This window comes from Prionailurus bengalensis, chromosome F2 (genome assembly GCF_016509475.1).
Source record: "Prionailurus bengalensis isolate Pbe53 chromosome F2, Fcat_Pben_1.1_paternal_pri, whole genome shotgun sequence".
In the NCBI taxonomy this organism is placed as follows: domain Eukaryota; kingdom Metazoa; phylum Chordata; class Mammalia; order Carnivora; family Felidae; genus Prionailurus; species Prionailurus bengalensis.
In genome coordinates, this window is record NC_057353.1 from 8,495,645 (window position 1) to 8,515,475 (window position 19,831).

Genomic DNA, 19,831 nt, shown 5'->3' on the forward strand with positions numbered 1-19,831 from the left:
GAAGGTGCCTCCAAGAAAGCCCTGGAAGGTTTTGGGTGGAGGGCACAGGCCACAGGGTCAGCCCAAGCAGGTTCACTGCCTCCTCGGAGGCTGAGGACAAGAGGGGAAGTGGAGGCAGAAAGAAATGCCCCTGAAGATATTGGTTTGGGTCGCTGAGGGAGTTTGTACTTGTCGGATTCAACTTTCTTGGTGAGGTAGGAGCGGTTACCCTTGGGGAAGAGTGAGTGATGGTGGGGGGGTGGAGAGTGAGCTGGGGGTGCCTGGATCAACCCCAAACAGGTCACTATCCTGGAAATGAAGGTGCCTAGGCCGCCCCAAGATCTCTTCACAGAACCATTCTGCCTGGGGCGTCTTGCGTCGCCTCGGCTGTGGTCGGCTGGCCCCAATTCTTGGTCACGTTTCTCTCGAGGGCTGACTCTCAGAGCTTGGGATTGGTTTAGTTTTGCTTTGTGTTTCAGGTACCTCCAATTCACTCTACCTCCAAGATTCGAACTGCTTTCCTTTGACAAACCGCGACCCCCTCAGCGGTAGGACGCGGTGGGAGCGTAGAGATCGCTCATGGCCTGGAGTTCCTTTTCTATCTTGGCATCGGCATGGACTGTTTACATCTCTCCGAATTCATACAGGGAGGCCCCAAACCCGCAGTGTGGGGGTGCTTGGAGATGGAGATTTGGGGAGGCAATCAAGGACAGATCCGATCAGGCAGGGGGGCCCTCGTGAGGGGAGTAGTGGCCTTCTAGGAAGAGGAACAGCTACAGGTCTCGCTCGGTGCCTGCACATGGAAGAAGGGCCGTGTGAAGACACAGTGAGAAGAGGCCGTCTGCAAGCCATGAAGAGAGCCCTCACCAGAAACAGTGTTCTCTGGCATCTCGATTTTGGACTTCCCAGCCTCTAACACTACGAGAGAATAGATTTCTGTGGTCGAAGCCACCCAGTCTGTGGTATTTTGCACGGCAGCCTGAGCTGACTCCTACTGCATCACCAAATGAACAAGGAAAAGGACACGGTCACCTATTTTTATCCAGCCACGCTCAGAATACCAAGAGTTCTTCTTGGTTCTCGAGCAGCGTGGGGACTACGGGACGCTAGATGACGTCATCCTGGAGGGCAGAGTGCCCGGTCCTGAGGTACAGCTCTCGTCCTTGAACCTTTCTCAAGGGTTGCTCCCGTGTTGGGCTCTTGATCATGGCTTCGTTAGGACTCCATTTCAAACGACGACCGGTACGAAACCCGGTTCAAGTGAGAACACTTGCTCCCCGTTGTATTAGGTCACCTTGGTGCACATAACCCTCTGGAACCCTCTCATTTACATGCGCTCTCTTCTCATATGAGCTCTTCAAGTAAATCTGAATTTGTTTAGACAATTTTATGGGTACTGTAAAACCACAATTGAATTTCAGGCCTTTGTAGAGGTCCCGCCAAGATGCACTCCAATTAGAAATAATTGCTGTTAATGCTGTTACGATGTGGTGGCTGCCCGCTATACCCCAGACCTTTGTTCTCCTAAATCCCTCGAGTCTCTTCTTTATTCTTCAGCTAAATAGACAGGCCCCTAGAATATACGCTTTTGGAATCGTAATATAGGAGCGATATTGTGCCTCTCTCTTAATTAACCTTGTTAAGCAAGGATTTGGAACATTAGCCGGTTAGGCTAAGAGGGCCTTTTGAGTCGCTCAGTACACATCTGCAGTTGAGTAGGATGTCCCTCTTGTGAAATAAAATGCCTTTTATTCTTTGGCATACCCCAAATACCTTTATTATTCTTTGAGAAATGGTGTGACAGGCTTGTTTAGCGAAACAATGTGTGCAAAGCACATAGCTTCGTGCCAGGCACAATGAAACCTTAGCTACTGCTTTTATTATTATAAAACAAGGCTCCCCCCCTCCCCCCCTTTTTTTAAGGCTTTCTGAATGAAACGGAAATACAGGGCAGAGTCAGAATCATGCAGGCGGCTCAAGATAAATCAGTCCGCAGTGGATTCCACTGATTCCACACTGCCTGAGACCACTGCCTTTCTAAGAGCATCTTACCCCACGACGTTCATGACTTGTTTATTTTGACTCTCACAGGGTCTTCTAAAGCACTTCTCATCCTTTCCTGCTCCCCGTACAAAGGAAGGTAAGAGACAAAGGCTGCTGTTTTTCTCCCGAGGCAGGCGCCCCCTCCCAGGCTGCGAAGGAGTTCCAGGGATACGGTAATGAACACAGTTTTCTTAACCTTGCTTTTATAGTTAATATCCAAATCATGAGAGCAGTTGGCCAGGCCATTAAGCTGCAAGAATACAACAGATTTGAGATAAAGGCAGCATCGACGAACACCAACGCGTAGAATTGCCCATTCTGTGGAAGAATACAACACGAACCCCAACCTGAAGTGCTGAATTAAACATTTGAAATTAACCACATGGATATGTTTTCTGGACTAACAGGCAGCAGTTAAACTAGCTCAGTAGAAATGTCATTTTCAGAGTCAGAAGCAACCATTCTTTGATCTCTTCTAGGGAAAAAAATGTGCTCCTGTGTAGACTTTGGGCTAGAGTCACTGTCTCCCAAGTTCATTCAGGGAATGTGCAGGAAGGCTTCCTGACACAGTGGCTCCTGATGTACCCTCAGCAGCACTGGCACTTAGTCTGTGAGCACACAGGGCATTAAGCAGTCAGCGTTGGTGTGACTGTGTTGGGAAGAAGGACACGGGAGGCTGGCCTGTCCTATACCTGGTGGCATAGGCTCAAAAAGGCCAAGGCTGAGAGCAGGGTGATAGAGAACCCAGAGCCCTGTGTCCTCTGTAAAGAGGGCATTCTAGCAATCTACAGTAAAACCTTGGTTTGCGAGCATAATTTGTTCCGGAAGGGTGCTTGTAATCGAAAGCACTTGTACCTCAAAGCGAATTTCAAGAACCATTGGCTAAGTCGTGATCACGTGACATTCGCTGTCACGTACTACGCGTATGGCAAGACATCGTTCCTTTATCACGTCAAAACTTATTAGGAATGTTTGCTCATCTTGTGGAACACTTGCGGAACAAGTTACTTGCAGTGCAAGGTTTTACTGTACTCATTCATGCTCCTCACCTCTCACTCCGGTTCCCTGCTTCACTTGAGCCACCTCCCCCCGCCGTGACCAAAGTAAAGGGCAGTTCATGAGAGAGAGGATTATTTTTCTCTCCCATCTGTTGCAAGCAGACTTGACAAAAACGGGCTATTTTTTTTTCATTAAAAAAAGAATAACCTAGCCAAAAAGCAGATAGCAACATTATTTGCAAAGGCATCAGTTGAAAATACGAGTCTAGATAACAGAAAAAGAAGGGTACTTGTAGTTTCCAGATACATCCTGTTGGACAAAAATGCTGTTCTCCATCGAAATAAGCATTATGCACCACTGGGTATCGGATGGTGTCGGCCGTGGAGCTGGTCTTTAGTGTTTCTTGTTCTTGCAAACGAAGCCATCCATTATGTTAAAGATGCCCATAAAGTCACACAGAAGCAACGCTATCTTGACAGGCAAGATACTAAAGAGAACACAAGAGAAGGTTCCTCGGTTATTACCATGAAAGCACCTTTGCCAGTTCAGTTGAAGTGCAGTGTCACTGACTTGTTGTAGCTGAAGTCATTGGCACAGGCACACATTAGTGTGCATGCTTCAGGGTTACCCAGGGTTTGTCTACTACGTGGGAGGACACTTGCCCGGAGTCTCTCTACCTCTTCTTGCTTTATTTGCATTCACTTGTCTCCCTCCTCATGTCAGTGTCCAAAGCTCCACTGCACTATGTAATGATTGCTGGGAAGCAGGGAAGTCTGGTGGATTTGGACGAGCCTACCTTGAGTCCTAGCTCGGTCACTTATATGCCAGCTCAGGCACATGACTTAGCCCTGGAGCCTGTTTCCACAGGTGTGAAACCAGTCATCGATCTTTCTTTTTTGGGACTCCTGTGAGGATTAGATGTAATAGGTCTCCAGACCTTTGGCAATATCCAGCTGAGGACTGCTCACCTTCTCCACCCCTGCTCACCTTTCCTAGCAGAGCACAGACCCCGTCAACCCTGACATTCACACCACAGAGCTAGGGGAGGTACACTAAATAGCACAGGCACAGTACCACTCTTGTGCTAAGTGAAGCCTGGCCAGCGAAAGGATGTAGGAATGACATCGGTGTGTTGCACAAAGTAGATACAACTAGCTGCAAAGAAAAAGGCACTTCCTTAGGCAAGAGGGACAATGGCTACCAGCCATGATATCTACGTTCATATAATGAACAACTGTTGCCCAGAGGACTGGAATTGCTCATCGTGCCAGATGGCCAAGCTAGACCCAGGGAACGTTAAAACAACACAGATTTCAACGCCACAGCAGGGGAGTGGTTCAGTAATGGAATGTGCTTCCTTGCAAAGCAGGAAGCACATTCCTTGGGGGCGGGGCTGGGGGGGGAAGGGGGGAGTGTAATTGGATGACCTGTTACAGTCCAGAAAATGAATTGAGATAGTGGGGATCGGCAGTAGCTGCAGCAATATGGCATCACGATTCCTGTAACTGGGGTCCCGTGCCCACAAAGTGCCGCTGAAGGTCTCAGCACTGAAACCCAATGGGGGGCAGAGAGAACAAGCAAGGATGCTCTCTTGTGCTTCCGAGAGGTCGTTATGTTCTCAGGTTTCCCCCCCCCCCCCATTTTTTTTGAAACCATCTTATACTCCAAATTTATCCTCCAACTGCCAGCTTTACCCATACCACAGATTCCTGAAATGTTTGGCTTATTGTCTGGCCTTAACTTTGGGGCTCTGTCCTCGAGGAAGCATGGACACGCTCTCTGTTCCAACATGATTATTCTATGATGCCCACAAGAAAAATCATCTCTCCTTAAAAAAAAAAAAAATCACTTCAGTCTGTCCACAGATCATTCAGGAAATACACTTCTTTTTGACCATAATGCAATACTAAGAGGGCGGGAAGAATCCAATTCCATTCTCTAGACTCTCACGGGAAACACTGCAACTATGGGAATTTGAGATCATGTCAGCAAATAGACACAATGAAGGGATCAAAGTTCAGTCATTTAACAGACAGTTTTTCAGTGGCCCCTCCTGGTAGGGGATAAGTTATTGACTGGCTTATTAGAGAAGTCATAGGAAGGTGATATTCTTACCTTTTAAGAACCATTACGAAGTATAAAAACCTTGGCACATATAAGTACACTTTCTCTTTCAGGATAGCATCGACTATCTTTTCAACCACGTATTCTGGTTCCAGAATCGGTAACAGAAAAGGACGGCTAGGGAGTGAAAAAAAGCAAAAACAAAAAAAGCCCAAGTTAACAAATTAATAACAATGAATCTCACAAATCAGGGATAAGAAAGATTACAAGCCATTATTGCTTGCTTCTTTCCCTGCCAATTTGACCTATTTCTAGATTGACTGCTTTATTATCAACACGATAATAACAACTTTAATTTGAAATGGCACAAGAGGATTCTAACTCATACACTCAGGTCACAATATGCAGCTATAGGTTAAACCATATTAAATAGCTGCCCGTCATCTCCATGAGATGCAGATTTGGGCATCTGTGTCCCTTCGGTGATTCTCAGTCTTTCCATGGAGACAGGGAAGGGGGCAGGACAGAGTTTGGTGGCAGACAGAGAGTGAGGCCAGGAATGCTGAGGGGGGGGTGGGGGGGGTGGGGGGGATACGGGGGGCAGGTCCGGTTCCAGGGGTGGTAGGAGCTGGACCCAGCCTTGAGAAAGCATCCACAGTAAACTCAATATCTTCAACACAAAGACATCTGAAGAAAGAAAAAAATTCTGAAACCAATTATAGATCAGGCTGAATCTGAAGACCTTTCTAAAGAACATTAACATATAGAATACAATAAAATAGGTGGTCCATCATTTTTTAAAATGTAGTTTTATTTATTTATAAAAAATTTCAGTGTTTAGTTTTGAGAGAGCGCGCGCGCGCGCATGAGTGGGGGAGGGGCAGAGAGAGAGGGAGACACAGAATCCGAAGCAGGCTCCGGGCTCTGAGCTGTGAGCACAGAGCCCAATGTGGGGCTTGAACCCACAAACCGTGAGATCATGACCTGAGCCCAAGTCAGAAACTCAACTGACTGAGCCACCCAGGCGCCCCCCCTAAAATGTAGTTTTTCTTAAAATCAAAGGACGTACTTACACAGTAGAACAACCTTCAAACATTCCAGTGTTTATAAAAAATGGGCACACGATAGTGGTCTTGATCCCCTTTAGTTTCTGGACTACTGTTTCTGTAAATACAGATTCAGCAAATCCATAGGCTGCAAATTTACTTGCACAGTAATCTGAAAAAGGCAAACGACACTAATGTTTATACTGGAATTTTCAAACGGCATTACATCGAGGTTTCCTCGTAACACTAATACCGACAAAGGATGGGACAAGTTCAGAGTTAGTTTGTATGGCCTTGGTCTGCGCCCACTGGAGGAAGCGAGGGGCGAGTGGGAAGGAACACTGTCACTTCAAGGTTGGTTGACAAGGACCAAGGGCCCTCTTGGAGAAGCAGGGCCCCGGGGGTGCCTCCCGCGGGTCACAGTGCTAGATTTCACTTCCACTTTCACCTTGACGGGTCGTCAGACCCTCTGCTAGCTGTTACGCAGGGCACAGCATGTGCCACTGGTCCCCGTCCCAAAGAATTTCAACACAATCAGGGTGGGGAGACACACACAAGAATAAATAAAATAATACAGGAGGTAGAGTCCAGGCTGAAGAGATCAACGTGGGTCACAACCCTCAGGTCAAGTTTTTTCCTAACTAGGACTCTTTCTTCCGACTCTTCCGGAGAACGTCAACCTCTACCTCTTATGCATCCTGCAAATGCAGGGTGAATGGAAAGTGGCCTTCACGTCCTTGGTGGGCTTTTGGTCTACAACTGCACTCACTCCAGAGGAATGGAATTACTCATCGTGCTAGATGGCCAAGCTAGACCCAGGGAACGTTAAAACAATATAGATTTTGAACTCAAGGCATGGAAACGTTTGGAGAAGAAAAGGCATTTCGGTAGACTTTGACTTTCCTTTTCCTCACACAATCAGAAGGGGCAAACCTGTTGTTCATCCTTGTTCTGGAGGGAAAGCAGCTACCGCAACCAGCAAGACTCCGGTCCCCAGATTGGCCACGGGTTAGCTGATGGGGGGAGGGGAGGGGAGGGGAGAGGGGGCGTCCCAAGCAGCTTCCAGGGTCCTCTGAGTCATTTGGTGTAAATGCGGTTCACTGAGCCCCTTGATCTCTGAGATTCAGATGAGCCGATATGGCCCGGGACTCGGGCAGCCTGCATCCTAAATGGCACGCCTGGGGATTCTGCTGCCGGGGAGCCAAGAGAACACCGTGGGGATTACAAAAAGCTCACACGTTCCTAAGGTGAACAGGGCGCCGGACGGTCTTGCATCTTTAGACAGATGTGCCAGGAAAAGGATTCAGAGAAGCTGCAAATAGCCCCGTGTGAGTCCAAAGACCCGTGAGGTAATAACAAAATGCGGTGGATTCCAAGGAGGCTGGAGGAAAGGAGGTCCTGCATTCAGGGAGGTGTGTGTAGACGGGTGGCATCTGGGGTGGCCAGTGATTCTGAAAACCCGGTTCGCGGAACCGATTCGAACTGTGTTAAGACCACTGTGCGCCGTCTCGAGCCGCGAGTCTTCAACCAGCGGAAAAGCAGAGAGGTCGATTTTCGGTTTCTTGGGCTGGAGAAACTTTCTCCAGGCCCACAGCCGAAGGAGACGGCTCGATGGAAACTTCTGAAGGCCCAGTGCTTCTCTTCACCACCCTGATAACAGTACCAGGGGGATTTGTGGGGGGGGGGGGGGACTATGCTAACCACTTGTATAAAAAAATTAGCAGTCAGGTGTCTCTCTCTCTCTTTCTTTCTCTCTTTTAAATGTTTATTTATTTTGAGGGGGGGGCACAAGCAGGGGAGGGGCAGAGAGAGAGAGAGAGAGAGAGAGAGAGAGAGAGAGAGAGAATCTCAAGCAGGCTCCACAGAGCACACAGCCTGAGGCAGGGCTCGATCTTGTGAACTGTGAGATCATGACCTGAGTTGAAATCAAGAGTCGGACGCTTAAGTGACGGAGCCACCCAGGTGCTCCTCTTTCTCTTTTTTTTCATTCCAGGGGATTGCATGGACCCAACGATCCCAAAGTGCAGAGTTCAAGTTTGTGTAAGCATATCTGATGGGCAGTTTTGAGGCACAATGTTCTCCACCACTTACCTTGTGGAATATATCTCTTGATTTATTCCCCTTTATCATTAGTACCTGAGGTCAATGTTGATTATTCAGAGCTGAGTAAGACAAGTTATAAAAGAGTTTGTGAGTGCAAAATATTACATTTCTCTTACCTGCCAGTTTATTTACTCCAACTAATCCAGCTGAACTTGAAATGCAAACCAAATGGCCATGATCATTAGCTATCATAGCAGGTAGAAAGCATTTATACGTCTAAGAAAGGCAAAGAAGACTGTTAACCTTTTATACTTTTTTTCAGACGTTTCTGTATGATGAAGAAAGTCTTTTAAGTTCATAAAAATACCTGAAGGCACGGGGATATAAAAATGTAAACATCTGGAAAGTAAGCTTCTTAACTTGTTTAACCTTTAAATCAATATTTTTCTGATGGCAGTTCTAATATTATTAAACATAATTTATTCAGACTTACATTTTGCTCACATTTGACTTTCAAAAACACACTATTCAGACAGTAATTGAAGCTGTACAGGACAGCCTGAACTATGGTGGGAACAATCCATAAACCAGTAAGAGAACTCGGAGACATGATTATTCAGATTAATATTGCCTTTCTCCCCCAATTTCGGTCATGTTTGAATTTCAAATTTTTCTGAATATTGTTCATCGGACACACCGCTGTTGGCTTTGGTTTAAAAATTCCACTTTCGGGGTGCCTGGGTGGTTTAGTTGGTTAAGTGATATTGGCTCAGGTCGTGATCTCACGGTTCACGGGATCGAGCCTCGAGTCGGGCTCTGCACTGACAGCATACAGCCTGCTTGGGATTTTCTCTCTCCCTCTGTCTGCCCCTCCTCTGCTCACACACGTGTGTGTGTGTGTGTGTGTGTGTGTGTGTGAGCAAGTGTGTGCTCTCTCTCTCTCTCAAAATAAATAAACTTAAAAAACTAAATAAAAACATCACTTCGTCTTGAAATTCATCTCTACTTCTTTGAATAATGGTTTCTTATTTGTATGTCATGTCATTAAAGAGAATATGCTAGAAAAAGAGGACCTATGCTGTGTCTCAGTACTACAGAACACCTTCACTTTTGATTTGGGACCTGGAAAGAAAGAAGGTAAAGGAGAGAGAAATGAGCTTTGATAGAAGATATATTCTACAACAAAAAAGTAATTCATTAAACAGGAATAACTGAATACTTACATGAATTTATGTTTCATATTTACTTTCAACTGTGAGTAATACGAATAAATATGAGAAAAGGGATTTCTTATAAAAGTCAAAGAACGTTTGCATGCATCGAATGAGTTTCAGAAAGAAACTAACATGTAGGGAGAGGTGGAAAAACAAAATGAGCCAACAGTGCAGCATAATAAAAAGCCCCCTGAGTTCCGACAGTCTGAGGTGAGTCACTTCTTCCTGGGGACGCATCCCTTGGGAGCATGGTCACCATGAGCTCTCTGACCCTCTAGCAAGTAAGTGCCTGCTCCGTGCAGAGGCTCAAAGAATGTATGCAGACTTGCCCAGACAGAGTGTTAAGAGTGAGGCTAATGTGGGGCAGGGACACGCCAGCATTGTGGGGACAACTAAAGGAAGAGGGAGAGAGAAGGAAAAGACCAAGGACAACAGAGAGGAGGAAAAAGAACCCAACATGAGATTATGGCTTTATCTTCATTCTGGCTGAATAATCTACTTTCATTCTAAAGAAGGAGAGGCACATTTGGGACAGGGTAACATAAATCACTTGCAGCAGCTCCTGAAGGAATGTGGCGGCCGCTTAGTTCTGAATGTTTCCATCTTTCTCCTGGAAACGATACAGAATGCCAAAAATACCACCACGCAAGGATGCTTTTGGTGAAACTAGGGGACAGAAACCTACGAAGTCCAAATAACATTTGAAGGCCACCACATGGGAGTGGGGTGGGGAGGTCAGGTGGGAAGGCGTGAGGAGAGGGAAGCTCAGGAGTCTCCAGCAAATACTCCCTCCCAGCAGAGAGGCTGCCCAGGGCAACAGGAACAGGGAGAGGCAAGCCGGGGCATATGAGTGGGTGCGGAGGCATGGCAAGACAGGCTTCAGCAAAGACCAGGAAAACACAACTTCTGCAAGGAAGACCATCACCTCTGGAGATCAGGAGCTGTGCCCCTTAACGTCCATGGTACCTGTGCTGTGCCCTTTAATGTCACCGAGGCTACAGGAAGAAACTTTCCTTTCCTTGATTGGATACTGAGCCAGGTGACGATACATCTTGGTTTGCCCAGAACAGACCTGATTAATGCCTGCTTATTAATAATGCCCTCTTCCGCTTTATTTCATTTTTTGTTATTTCTAGATTTTTTACCTCCTCCACTTTCAAAAGAGTTCCAACTTAGGCAAATGATAAGGTCAGCCTGGTCATGTATGTGGTGTCATTTCTGTGTAGCCTCGAGCAAATCTTTTAACTCCTCTGATCCCTTATTTCATCGAGCTGTACCAAGGATTATGCAGGAGGTGCCTAGGATAGCACCCGAGATAGGCTGGCGATCGATAAATGATAGTAAAGACATGGGCAAAGTTGTGTCTTTGCAAGATTCCTGAGCAGGGGCTCAGGCAAGTGCAGGCTAAGTTGGATCAGGAGTCTAAAACTGAGAAGCCTGTGCTTTATTGACACGCGAATACAATTGTAAGAGAATAAGAGGAAGTACGTCTAAATTCCGAGTAACTGTATATTTGTTATGAGACGAAAAAATAATTACCCATAAATGTGCTTTGAAATTCACATCTAAAGACTTTTCCATCAGGTCATCTGGGCAGTTGAGGAAATCGCTGCCTGTCACAACTCCGGCATTGTTGATCAGGATGGAGACATCGCCAACTTCTTTTTTAACCTGAATTGAGTAACAAGAGCCACACCACCCACAGAGTAATTCCTTACGTGATCGAAGTTTAATTTTCCCATAGTTTTTAGACGCTTCTTATCCTCGTTAACACAGACGGGGTTTACGTCCTTTGCAAACAAAGCACGTTTCATTTCCCTTGCTGAGTTTGCAGAGCATCAGCGATCCAAGTCTGATGGTTTTCTTCTCATTTCTTCCCCCCTCCGTGCCCCCCTTCTTAGGACGGTTCCAACACTGCAGGGCCGTCGGCCTTAACAGAGCGGTTAGAGCTATCCTCATACTTAGCGATCAGTCGCTTTGTGGCAGGCTCTGTGTATGTAGCAGGTGATTTCAATCACTGCGACAGGACCTAAGGCATTATAGGCGTGACATATAAATTAAGACCCAGCCCACACTGAGAGGGGGGTGGAGCAGGAGGGTGTGGAGAAAGTGCAAAATTCCTAAACACGTTTTACACTCGAGGAACAGCGCAGAACCCGTCTGTCCTGCTTGGGCTAGTGGGCTGGTTTTCTTCTCCCTGACACAGGCTTCTGGGTACTAAGATGTGTCAAGAGAGGATCTGAGTGGGCTCCCTTTGCCGGCCGGAGTAGGCACTCAGTAACTTTTATTTCAGAAATAAAATGTCTGGGTGTGACCCTGGGGCCTTCCGCTTACGGTGAATCTTTAGCTTGTCATCTTGGCTCTACTGGCAGAAGGGAGCACGGGATTTTCCAGGATTGGCCACGGGAGAGGGTGGTGCCCCTCTGCTCCCTTCTGTGTTCTGAATTTCATCACTGTGATCTGTATCACACAGCAGGGCCTCTGTCCCCAGGTCAGCGACAGCCACCGGCTGCAGGTGCCCCATGCTCAACAGGAAGCTCACGCAGTACTCTCACATCTCTAGCTCTGTGTGTGTGTGTGTGTGTGTGTGTGTGTGCGCGCATGTGTACACCTGCATATACGGTAGCAGTCGGCACAGAGGGGGACATATTACTGACACCACCTGAGGCTGTCTGTCATCTGAGGTTGTGGGTCCTAGCAACGAGGCTGATGTGTTGGGTATTTATTTGTTACCCAACTAGATGGGTGGCCTAGGGAAAAACCTTAGGACGAAATACAGACTAAGAAAAGCTCACACTTCATGGTAGTGTTTTCAGATAAAAGCATCCAAAACAATCTAAATTAGAGTTTTATTTGGAGAGTAGCTAAAATACGTCGCCAAATTCAAGCTGAATGGCTGTCAAGGCTAGCCACAACCAGCCCTACCTGAGGCAGAATCAGGTACGGCCTTCCGGTCACGGAATAATCAGTAAACCACAGGAACGGAAGGCACAGCGCGAGGAATGTCACCAATGGTACTGTGGTAGTGTTGCACGGTGACACCACACCTGTGGTGAGTGGGCCGTGACACATAACAGTGTTACCACGTCACCATGTTGGACACCTGAAGCCAGTGTGCCATTGTGTGTCAACTACACTCAACTGAAAAAAAGAAAGAAAGAAAGAAAGAAAGAAAGAAAGAAAGAAAGAAAGAAAAAAAAAAAAAAGAAAGAAAGAAAAGCTGGTCCGGGCTGTGGACCGGAAGACAGTACTAGCATTAGAGGCTGACACGTTAGCTCAGAGTCAGGGGTGGCAAGGCTAGAAGTGACATCCAAGGGAAATAAACAGGGACATGTATGTCCACTGTGGCCTCTCACATAGATCAAGAGTGTTCTCAAACACTTGACCAAATAAACATCAGACTAATTTCAAAATGGCCTCCAGGGGCGCCTGGGTGGCTGCGTCTGTTGAGCCTCCGACTTCGGCTCAGGTCACGCTCTCACAGTTCGTGGGTTCGAGCCCCATGTCGGGCTCTGTGCTGACAGCTCAGAGCCTGGACCCTGCCTCGGATTCTGTGTCTCCCTCTCTCTCTGCACCCCCCTTCCCCACCGGTGACTTATGCTCTGTCTCTCAAAAATAAATAAATTAAATAAAAATTAAATAAATTAATTCATTACATTAAAAAATTTTTTTAAATGGCATTTAGGCTTGTATCTTTGCAGTACATGAAAATTATATCTCTATGAATCATGCTTTAAATGTACGGGGCTAAGCATCCGTGATAAGATTTTTCATGTGAATAACCTTCCTTCCTATTGATTTATCTATTTAGCATATAGGTTGATCTTCATCTATTTTTTTTTTTTTCTGTTAAAGGACTCTCTTGTTCCAAAGTCTCCTTTTTCTCTTTAAATTAAACTTGGAAAGACATCATGAGTATTCAGCCCCTGCCACACTAGAGCCAAAGGGACCAGGTTTAACTGTATGAGACTTACATATTTATTACTGACCAATGACAGCCTAATAAAATGCTCACCCATGGGATGAGAGTAAGCTTGTCAGTATCGTGTACGAGAGACAGAGGGTAGCATTTAAGGTAAAGGCTCTAGTTTTTAACTAGTTTCCTTCTTCTGCAATCATTACGCTCCTCACTGTAAGAATATGGCCACAGACCCCGCCTGATAGGTCTAGTGACATTCCCACACAAGCTGTGCCCGCCTGTCAGTTAAGCACTGAACTTTGGCTCAGGTCACGATTTCACAGTTTGTGGGATCATGGCTTCATACCCCGTGTAGGGCTCTGTGCCGACAGCGCGGGGCCTGGCGCCCGCTTCGGATCCTGTCTCTGTCGCTCTCTCAAAAATAAGTAAACATGAGGAGTGCTGAGGGGAGTTGTTTGCAGTCGGCACGAGTGAGCATGCCAGGCCATCGGTGCTTTCAGTGCACAGGGATGAAGCTGTGAGCTCAGCAATAGCAGAGACATACTTGTGCTTTGAGGGAGGCGCGTGCTTGTCAGGTTTGGGTCCCCGGACTGTACGGGGCTGCCTGTGACGGAGGCTGTAGTTACCGATGCGGAAAACTGAAACAAAACTTCAAAGCACACCCACCAGCCGGTGACCTGCCAACCTTACCAGGAGACAGTGAGGTGGGAAGCAGCAAAGGGGATTCGACTCAGGGCCTAGAAATTGTGCCAGAACATTCCAACGTGGCGGGTTCCTTCCTTCTCACTAAACTGGGGAATTCTGGGTGTTGCCACAAGGGCGGCCCAGGACAGTGACATGTGGAGTACTCATGAGGACGCGAGGGGAGAGAAATCCTCATGAGGGAGAAGAGGCAGCCATCGTGCGACTATGTGCCTCCATGCACTAAGGAAACCCTTACCGTTGCATGCTGGAGTGGTGACGTCCTGCCAGCCTTCTTTACACGGGCAGCGGTATCATCGCCAAAGGAGCAACTGTGGTTAAGGGTCTTTGGGATGAATACGATATTCTGTTTTTCTCATGACTATTTAGGCGAAATATACATTCATGTGAAAGGCACTGTGGTGTGGTGGAAATAGCTGGGTTTAAACTCAGACAGGAAATGGGGTCGAGTCCTGGCTTAGTCACGGGCTAGCTCCGGGACCCTGAGCAGATTGTTCAAGATCTCTGTGCCCCCTTTTCCCTCCAAGAAACGGGCTGCCCCCTGCCTCTTCTACTGTAACAGGAGAAAGCACAGTCCATATTGCCTGGTATGTAGTGGGAGTATTCTGGAGTCAACAGACTCAAGGCCAAGCTCGGTCTTTGCCACTTGTTAGCTGTTTCTTGGGTGAGCTACTTACCTCCCTCAGCCTTGGTTTCCTTATTTGTGAAATGAAGATAATATTGGACCTCACTTTATAAGATTATGATACAATATAGATGGGCTTAGTACGGTATATTGTACACAGTGACCTCTCAAAAATCCTCATTCCCATTCCCCGATACTTTTTAAATTAAAGGGATGCTGGAGACAGGCAAATCTGCACCGAGCAAGGGGTTGAGACAAAGAGGAGGATGCACGTGAGCGAATCTGTAGAGAGAGCTCACCGCCCACAGGAGATGGCGAGACGCAACACCTACCTGCTCGGCCACTCTGTATATTTCTTCCTTTTGGCTGCAGTCGCAAGTGTAGGCATAGACTCTTGTGGCTCCGGCTTCCCGAGCCATCCTGCATGTTTCCTCATTCCCCTCCTTGTTAATATCCCAGAGAACCAGCACCGATCCGAGGTGGGCAAATCTGAGGGCCAAGAGCCTTCCCAGTCCTCTCCCAGCACCGGTGATGAGCACGATTTCACCAGCAACGTTCTTCCGTGGTCTGGGGATGAAGGTGAAAATCAGGGTCTCCAGAAGAGCAATCACTGATTTTCCTAAGAAGGTGATCAATTCCTTGGTGAACTTCAGGTTGGAAGCCATGCTGTGGCTGAGACCTACAGAGAAAGAGAGACCCACATAAAGACCTCGGGGACCATTCCCTCTGAGTGCGCCATCTACGTGGAGCGCAAGCTTTCTGAGATAGTGGAAGAAACTGGCTGTGTGATTGAAGCTTCTCTCTTGGTAGCAGATTCTGAACTTAGAAAGGGCAGGGGGCCCACAGGGACTGCGTCTTGGCCAACTTTCATTCACAGCACCAAGCGGGGCACACATCTGAGTGCCGTACAGGACAGAAATGTTCACTCCCCAGGCACTGTAACCGTGTCAACATTTGACCCGAAGAAGAAGAAAATTATTTCTCGTGGTTAACCTTTCTTAATAGTAATCACAAAAGCCCTGTTGGTTGCATCATGTGCTTGACTGCAATGCTGGCCCACAGTATGTGCTTTGGGGACGTCATCATGTTACTCAGGTTCAGAGTGCTGCTCCCCAAGAAGTCACCCGATAGGTTTGTTGAATGAATAAAAGGCCTTCCCTGTCACTCGTACAGGGCCACAGCTTACATCCTGTTATCAGTTACTCGCACGTTAGTGAGAGTGAGTTTACAAGATGCTTTACGAAAGACCCGCTGGGAAAGAAGGGTAGGTCTTATTTCCTGCAGTATGAGAAGACATGTTTAGCAGGGGGGCTACTGTGCTGGGGGTGGGAAGCTTCCCTGAATGGGGTGCCCGATTGAGAGGCACAGAAGAGGTGAGGAGGTGTCCTTCATTAAAGAACAGCAGGTGGTCACTTGTTTTGCAGTTTGGCGGAGGACAGACTAGTCACGGCTCATGACGATGGGTGGAGAGGTTCATCGACAGCAGGGCTTGGGGCATGGTGGGACCCTTAGGAAATTGTTGGGAGCTCAATTGCTGTTTCTTGTCTCATTCTACGGATGGAGCTGGAGATCACAACGAATGGGGATGTGGTTCACCCAAGGCCTTGGCTGCCGTTTAGCGCAGGGCCTGCTGAGTTCATTTATTACGTCCGCCGAGCACCGATGCCGGGCAGGTCTGATGCTGGGCACTGGGGCTGAGGGGATGGGTAGCCTCCCATGATCTCTGCCCTCACGAGCAAAGGGTCTGGTTGAAGAAACAGACATTGAGCAAAATAAATAAAGAATGACAGGGTGCTATGGAAAGTAGACGGGAGATCTGATTTAGACCGGGTGCTGGGGAAGAAGCAACAGGAGGGATTTGCTGGAAGGTGGCATTGGAGCAAGTAGTCAACTGATGAACGGCCAGCGGTAGAGAGAGCTGGGAGCAGCTTGAGCGACAGAGGGGAGAAAGAGCCTGAGGCTCGAGGAAGGTTTGGCCTGTGTGTCCAACACGGCCCAAAGAATTAGAGCGCTGGCGGTAGGGGGCATGGATATTGCGGGGTGCTGGTTTCACCAGGCTTTGGATGAAATGGCCCTCAAAGTCTCCGCCGTCTTTGTTCACATTTATTTTTCACACAGTCGCCTTTGGATGACTGACTGGGCTTCTCAGGCCCTGCGCGGTTTGGAAGGAAGGCGCTTTGAAGGGCAGACAGCGGTTTGCACGCTCTTATTTTAAGCTCACTCGCGGGACGTGTGGCTTGAGAGCTACAACAATGAGGGTCAGACTTCCCCCAGTAATAGGGCACCCCGGGCACCCTGCCCCGGCTGCAGCCTGGTCACTGCTAACACTTCTTCCGGGGAAAACCCACACCAGCTTATCAATGCCCCCTCTGGGAGTACCACTGTGTAAATCCACGCCCAAAGGCCAGAGGTCTACGTCTCTCCTCGCTGGACTCCAGCACCATCTGGGTGCTTAGAAGTCTCACCACTGACCTGGGGGGAGGCTCTTAATGCCACAGGCTCTAGACTCCAGCACTCTACCATCTCCACATGGGCACGACCTAAGACCCGGGGCAAGGTCTTACCACTTATTGCTGTCTCGGCAGATGCTTACTAGGTTCTTAAGAGCCTGGCATCCTGAGGTCGGCTCATCTGGGGTTTAGGGTGTCTGCTGGGGATCTGCACAGGTAGTGAGGTGTAGAGATTAAAGTGTGCACTGGGGGGCGCCCGGGGGGGGGCTCAGTCGGTTGTGAGCGCCCGACTTCGGCTCAGGTCACGATCTCACCAGGTCGTGAGGTCGAGCCCCACGTCGGGCTCTGTACTGACAGCTCAGCGTCTGGAGCCTGTTTCAAATTCTATGTCTTCCTCTCTCTCTGCCCCTCCGCTGCTCGCACTCTGTCTGTCTCTCGCAAAAGTAAATAAACATTAAAAAAACATGACAGCGTGCGTTGGAATTTCTGGATCGGCCACTGACTTCTCGGCAACCTTGGTAAAAATGATTTTATCTCTTGTGCCTCAGTTTCTTCTTCTAAATAAGGGGATTCCACAGCAGGCACCAATGGGGGCAGCTGTGGAAGTGAAAAGACTTAATACAGGTAAAGTAATAGGGTGTGTAATATGGCCACGATGATCTCTTATGAAATTTCTGAGCCAACTGGAAAGAAAAAAAGGTCCTCCTTGCTCTGCACACGGCTCCCTCCAGGGTGCATGGGGTGGGGTGGGGCAAGAGGGGTTGGGCTGGATTTCAGCACCTGCCGGCAGGTTACTCATCATCTCCGGCTCTACTCCTAATGCTCATCATGTGGGGGCCTTGTTAGAACACAGCCAGGCACATAACAGCAGCAAAATGCCTGTGCGTGAGCTCGAGCTCCGACTGACGTTCCTGCTGGCATGTGAATTATAATCCCTGGTCATAACAACAAAGGATGGTTATAGGAAGTATCCTTACCAACAAAAGTAAATGCGGGGTTCGGTTTCAGTGTCAAGACTGTGCCTTATGTAGTTACAGAGCATATTAAATGTAATCAGGTTATAGACACCTCTTTGGTGTCTCCATCCCATGGCCTCTCACTACTTGGTTCAAAAGCGGAACTAACTGGGGGAGCCTTCAGAGCCGGCGACCCTTGATCTCAGAGTCGTAGGTTCAAGCCCCACGTCGGGTATATACAGCTTATTTTATTTTATATACTGTTTTAAATTTCTTAAAAAGCTTATTTATTTTTGAGAGAGAGAGAGAGAGAGCAAGGGAGGGACAGAGAGAGACAGGGAGACACAGAATCCGAAGCAGGCTCCGGGCTCTGAGCTGTCAGCACAGCGCCTGACACGGGGCTCAAACTCACGAACCCGTGAGATCGTGACCTGAGCTGAAGTCTGACGGACGCCCAACCGACGGAGCCACCCAGGCGCCCCAGAGCTTATTTTCAAAAAGAAAACAAACAAACAAACACAGTAAGCTTAACTATTTAGGGGCAATGTGAGCAGGTGCCTTTCTCTTCCCAGCCCAGGAGGCGGCAAAGTGCTCCGGTAAGAGGTATGGGATGAATGGGGGGGGGGGGGGGGCGCGGCGGGGAGGGAGAGGCAGACGCACTGAGCAGCAGAGAGCTGGGGACCAAGGCAGCGTGGACGGAGGAGGATACCAGGGACGGATCCCGCCCTCTGCTCCGGGACCGGGCGGGGACGCTAGCAGCCCTTCCTTCTGGGTCTCGCGAGTCTGAATCTCGGGGACAAAGCGGCGCTCCCTCCGGCTCACCTGCCCGCGCCCTTCCCCCACCCGACCACCCTCCCCGCCCCCACCCCCCACCCCACCCCACCAGCCACGGTGTCACAGGGTTCCCGCCCGCGGGTGCGGGTGCGGGCGCTGGCGCGGCGCGGAGCCCCGTCCCCGTGGAGGTCTTGCCCGGCCCTGGCCCCGGATCAGGACTCGGGTAACTCACCCGGGACACGCTGCCCTCGCTGTCCGCGGAGAAGCAGTCCCTGCTACGCGCACCGCCTCACTGGCTCGTGGCGGGCGGGGCTCAGGGGTTTATTCCCGCAGCTGGCCCGAGGCCAAGGGTAGGTCAGCCGCGCCCGCGCAGTGGGTGGAGCCGCCCGGGGCTCCCGCAGGCCACGTAGGCCCGCGCTCCTTTTTTCCGGCCTTTCTTTTCCCCCTGGCGGCCAGATGTACAGGCCGGACATTTATTTGGTCACCGTGGCCGGACGCGCGCGCCGGGATTTTTGAAGACAAGAATCATCCCAGGGTGTCGAAAAATTCCGATATCCAGGCTGCCTCCTGGATTATGAAGTCAGAATTTCTGGGTTGGAAAGGGCCCAGGTATCAGCACGGAAAAAGTTCCCCAAGTGTTTCCAAAGAGCAGTCCCGAGGGTGGGAACCGTTGTGTTAGAGAACAAAAAGGAGGCAAGGTGCAGAGTCCTTGGATGGGGGCGGGGTGGGGGTGGGGGGCGACGCGGTTTGCCCGAAGGGAGCCAGGTCAGGTCTCTGCGCCTCGCAGGACGGGGCACAGATGCGGAGTTCTCCAGCAGAATCTGACTCCTGCAGTCGAGGTCAACAGCTTCTCTGGACCTGTGGCTGTAAGGAAGGTGGGTGTGGGAGAGACGCTTGGAAGGAGCGGGGTGCTGGGCAGGAGTGGGTGCGGCGCTGGCAGGAGGCCAAGAAGTAGGCGGGGGCGAAGTTTGTTCTAAGGAGATGAGGTTGGTGGCTTCTGGGCCTTTTGGCTAAGAT

The 19,831-nt window shown here is 49.0% G+C and overlaps 1 protein-coding gene across 1 annotated transcript; it reads right to left on the reverse strand.

Moving 5' to 3' along the window:
- Nucleotides 1-1,730: 1,730 nt before the first annotated feature.
- Nucleotides 1,731-19,158, reverse strand: SDR16C5 (short chain dehydrogenase/reductase family 16C member 5). The gene is made up of 7 exons (XM_043601110.1): nucleotides 19,047-19,158; nucleotides 14,967-15,313; nucleotides 10,928-11,059; nucleotides 8,351-8,450; nucleotides 6,159-6,303; nucleotides 5,137-5,262; nucleotides 1,731-3,508 (listed from the first exon to the last, which is right to left on the reverse strand). The coding sequence occupies exons 2-7, from the start codon at nucleotides 15,297-15,299 to the stop codon at nucleotides 3,415-3,417; spliced, it is 930 nt and encodes a 309-aa protein (XP_043457045.1). The 5' UTR covers nucleotides 15,300-15,313; nucleotides 19,047-19,158; the 3' UTR covers nucleotides 1,731-3,414.
- Between the last annotated feature and the right edge of the window lie 673 nt (nucleotides 19,159-19,831).

What these genes read in the sequence shown, in the direction of transcription:
- SDR16C5 (XM_043601110.1), bottom strand. Translation starts at nt 15,299, where the DNA reads ATGGCTTCCAACCTGAAGTTCACCAAGGAATTGATCACCTTCTTAGGA. An exon ending in TATACAGAGTGGCCGAGCAG is followed by an intron (nt 11,060 to 14,966) that starts GTAGGTGTTGCG and finishes TACTCAATTCAG; the next exon opens with GTTAAAAAAGAAGTTGGCGA. An exon ending in ATTTCAAAGCACATTTATGG is followed by an intron (nt 8,451 to 10,927) that starts GTAATTATTTTT and finishes TGCCTTTCTTAG; the next exon opens with ACGTATAAATGCTTTCTACC.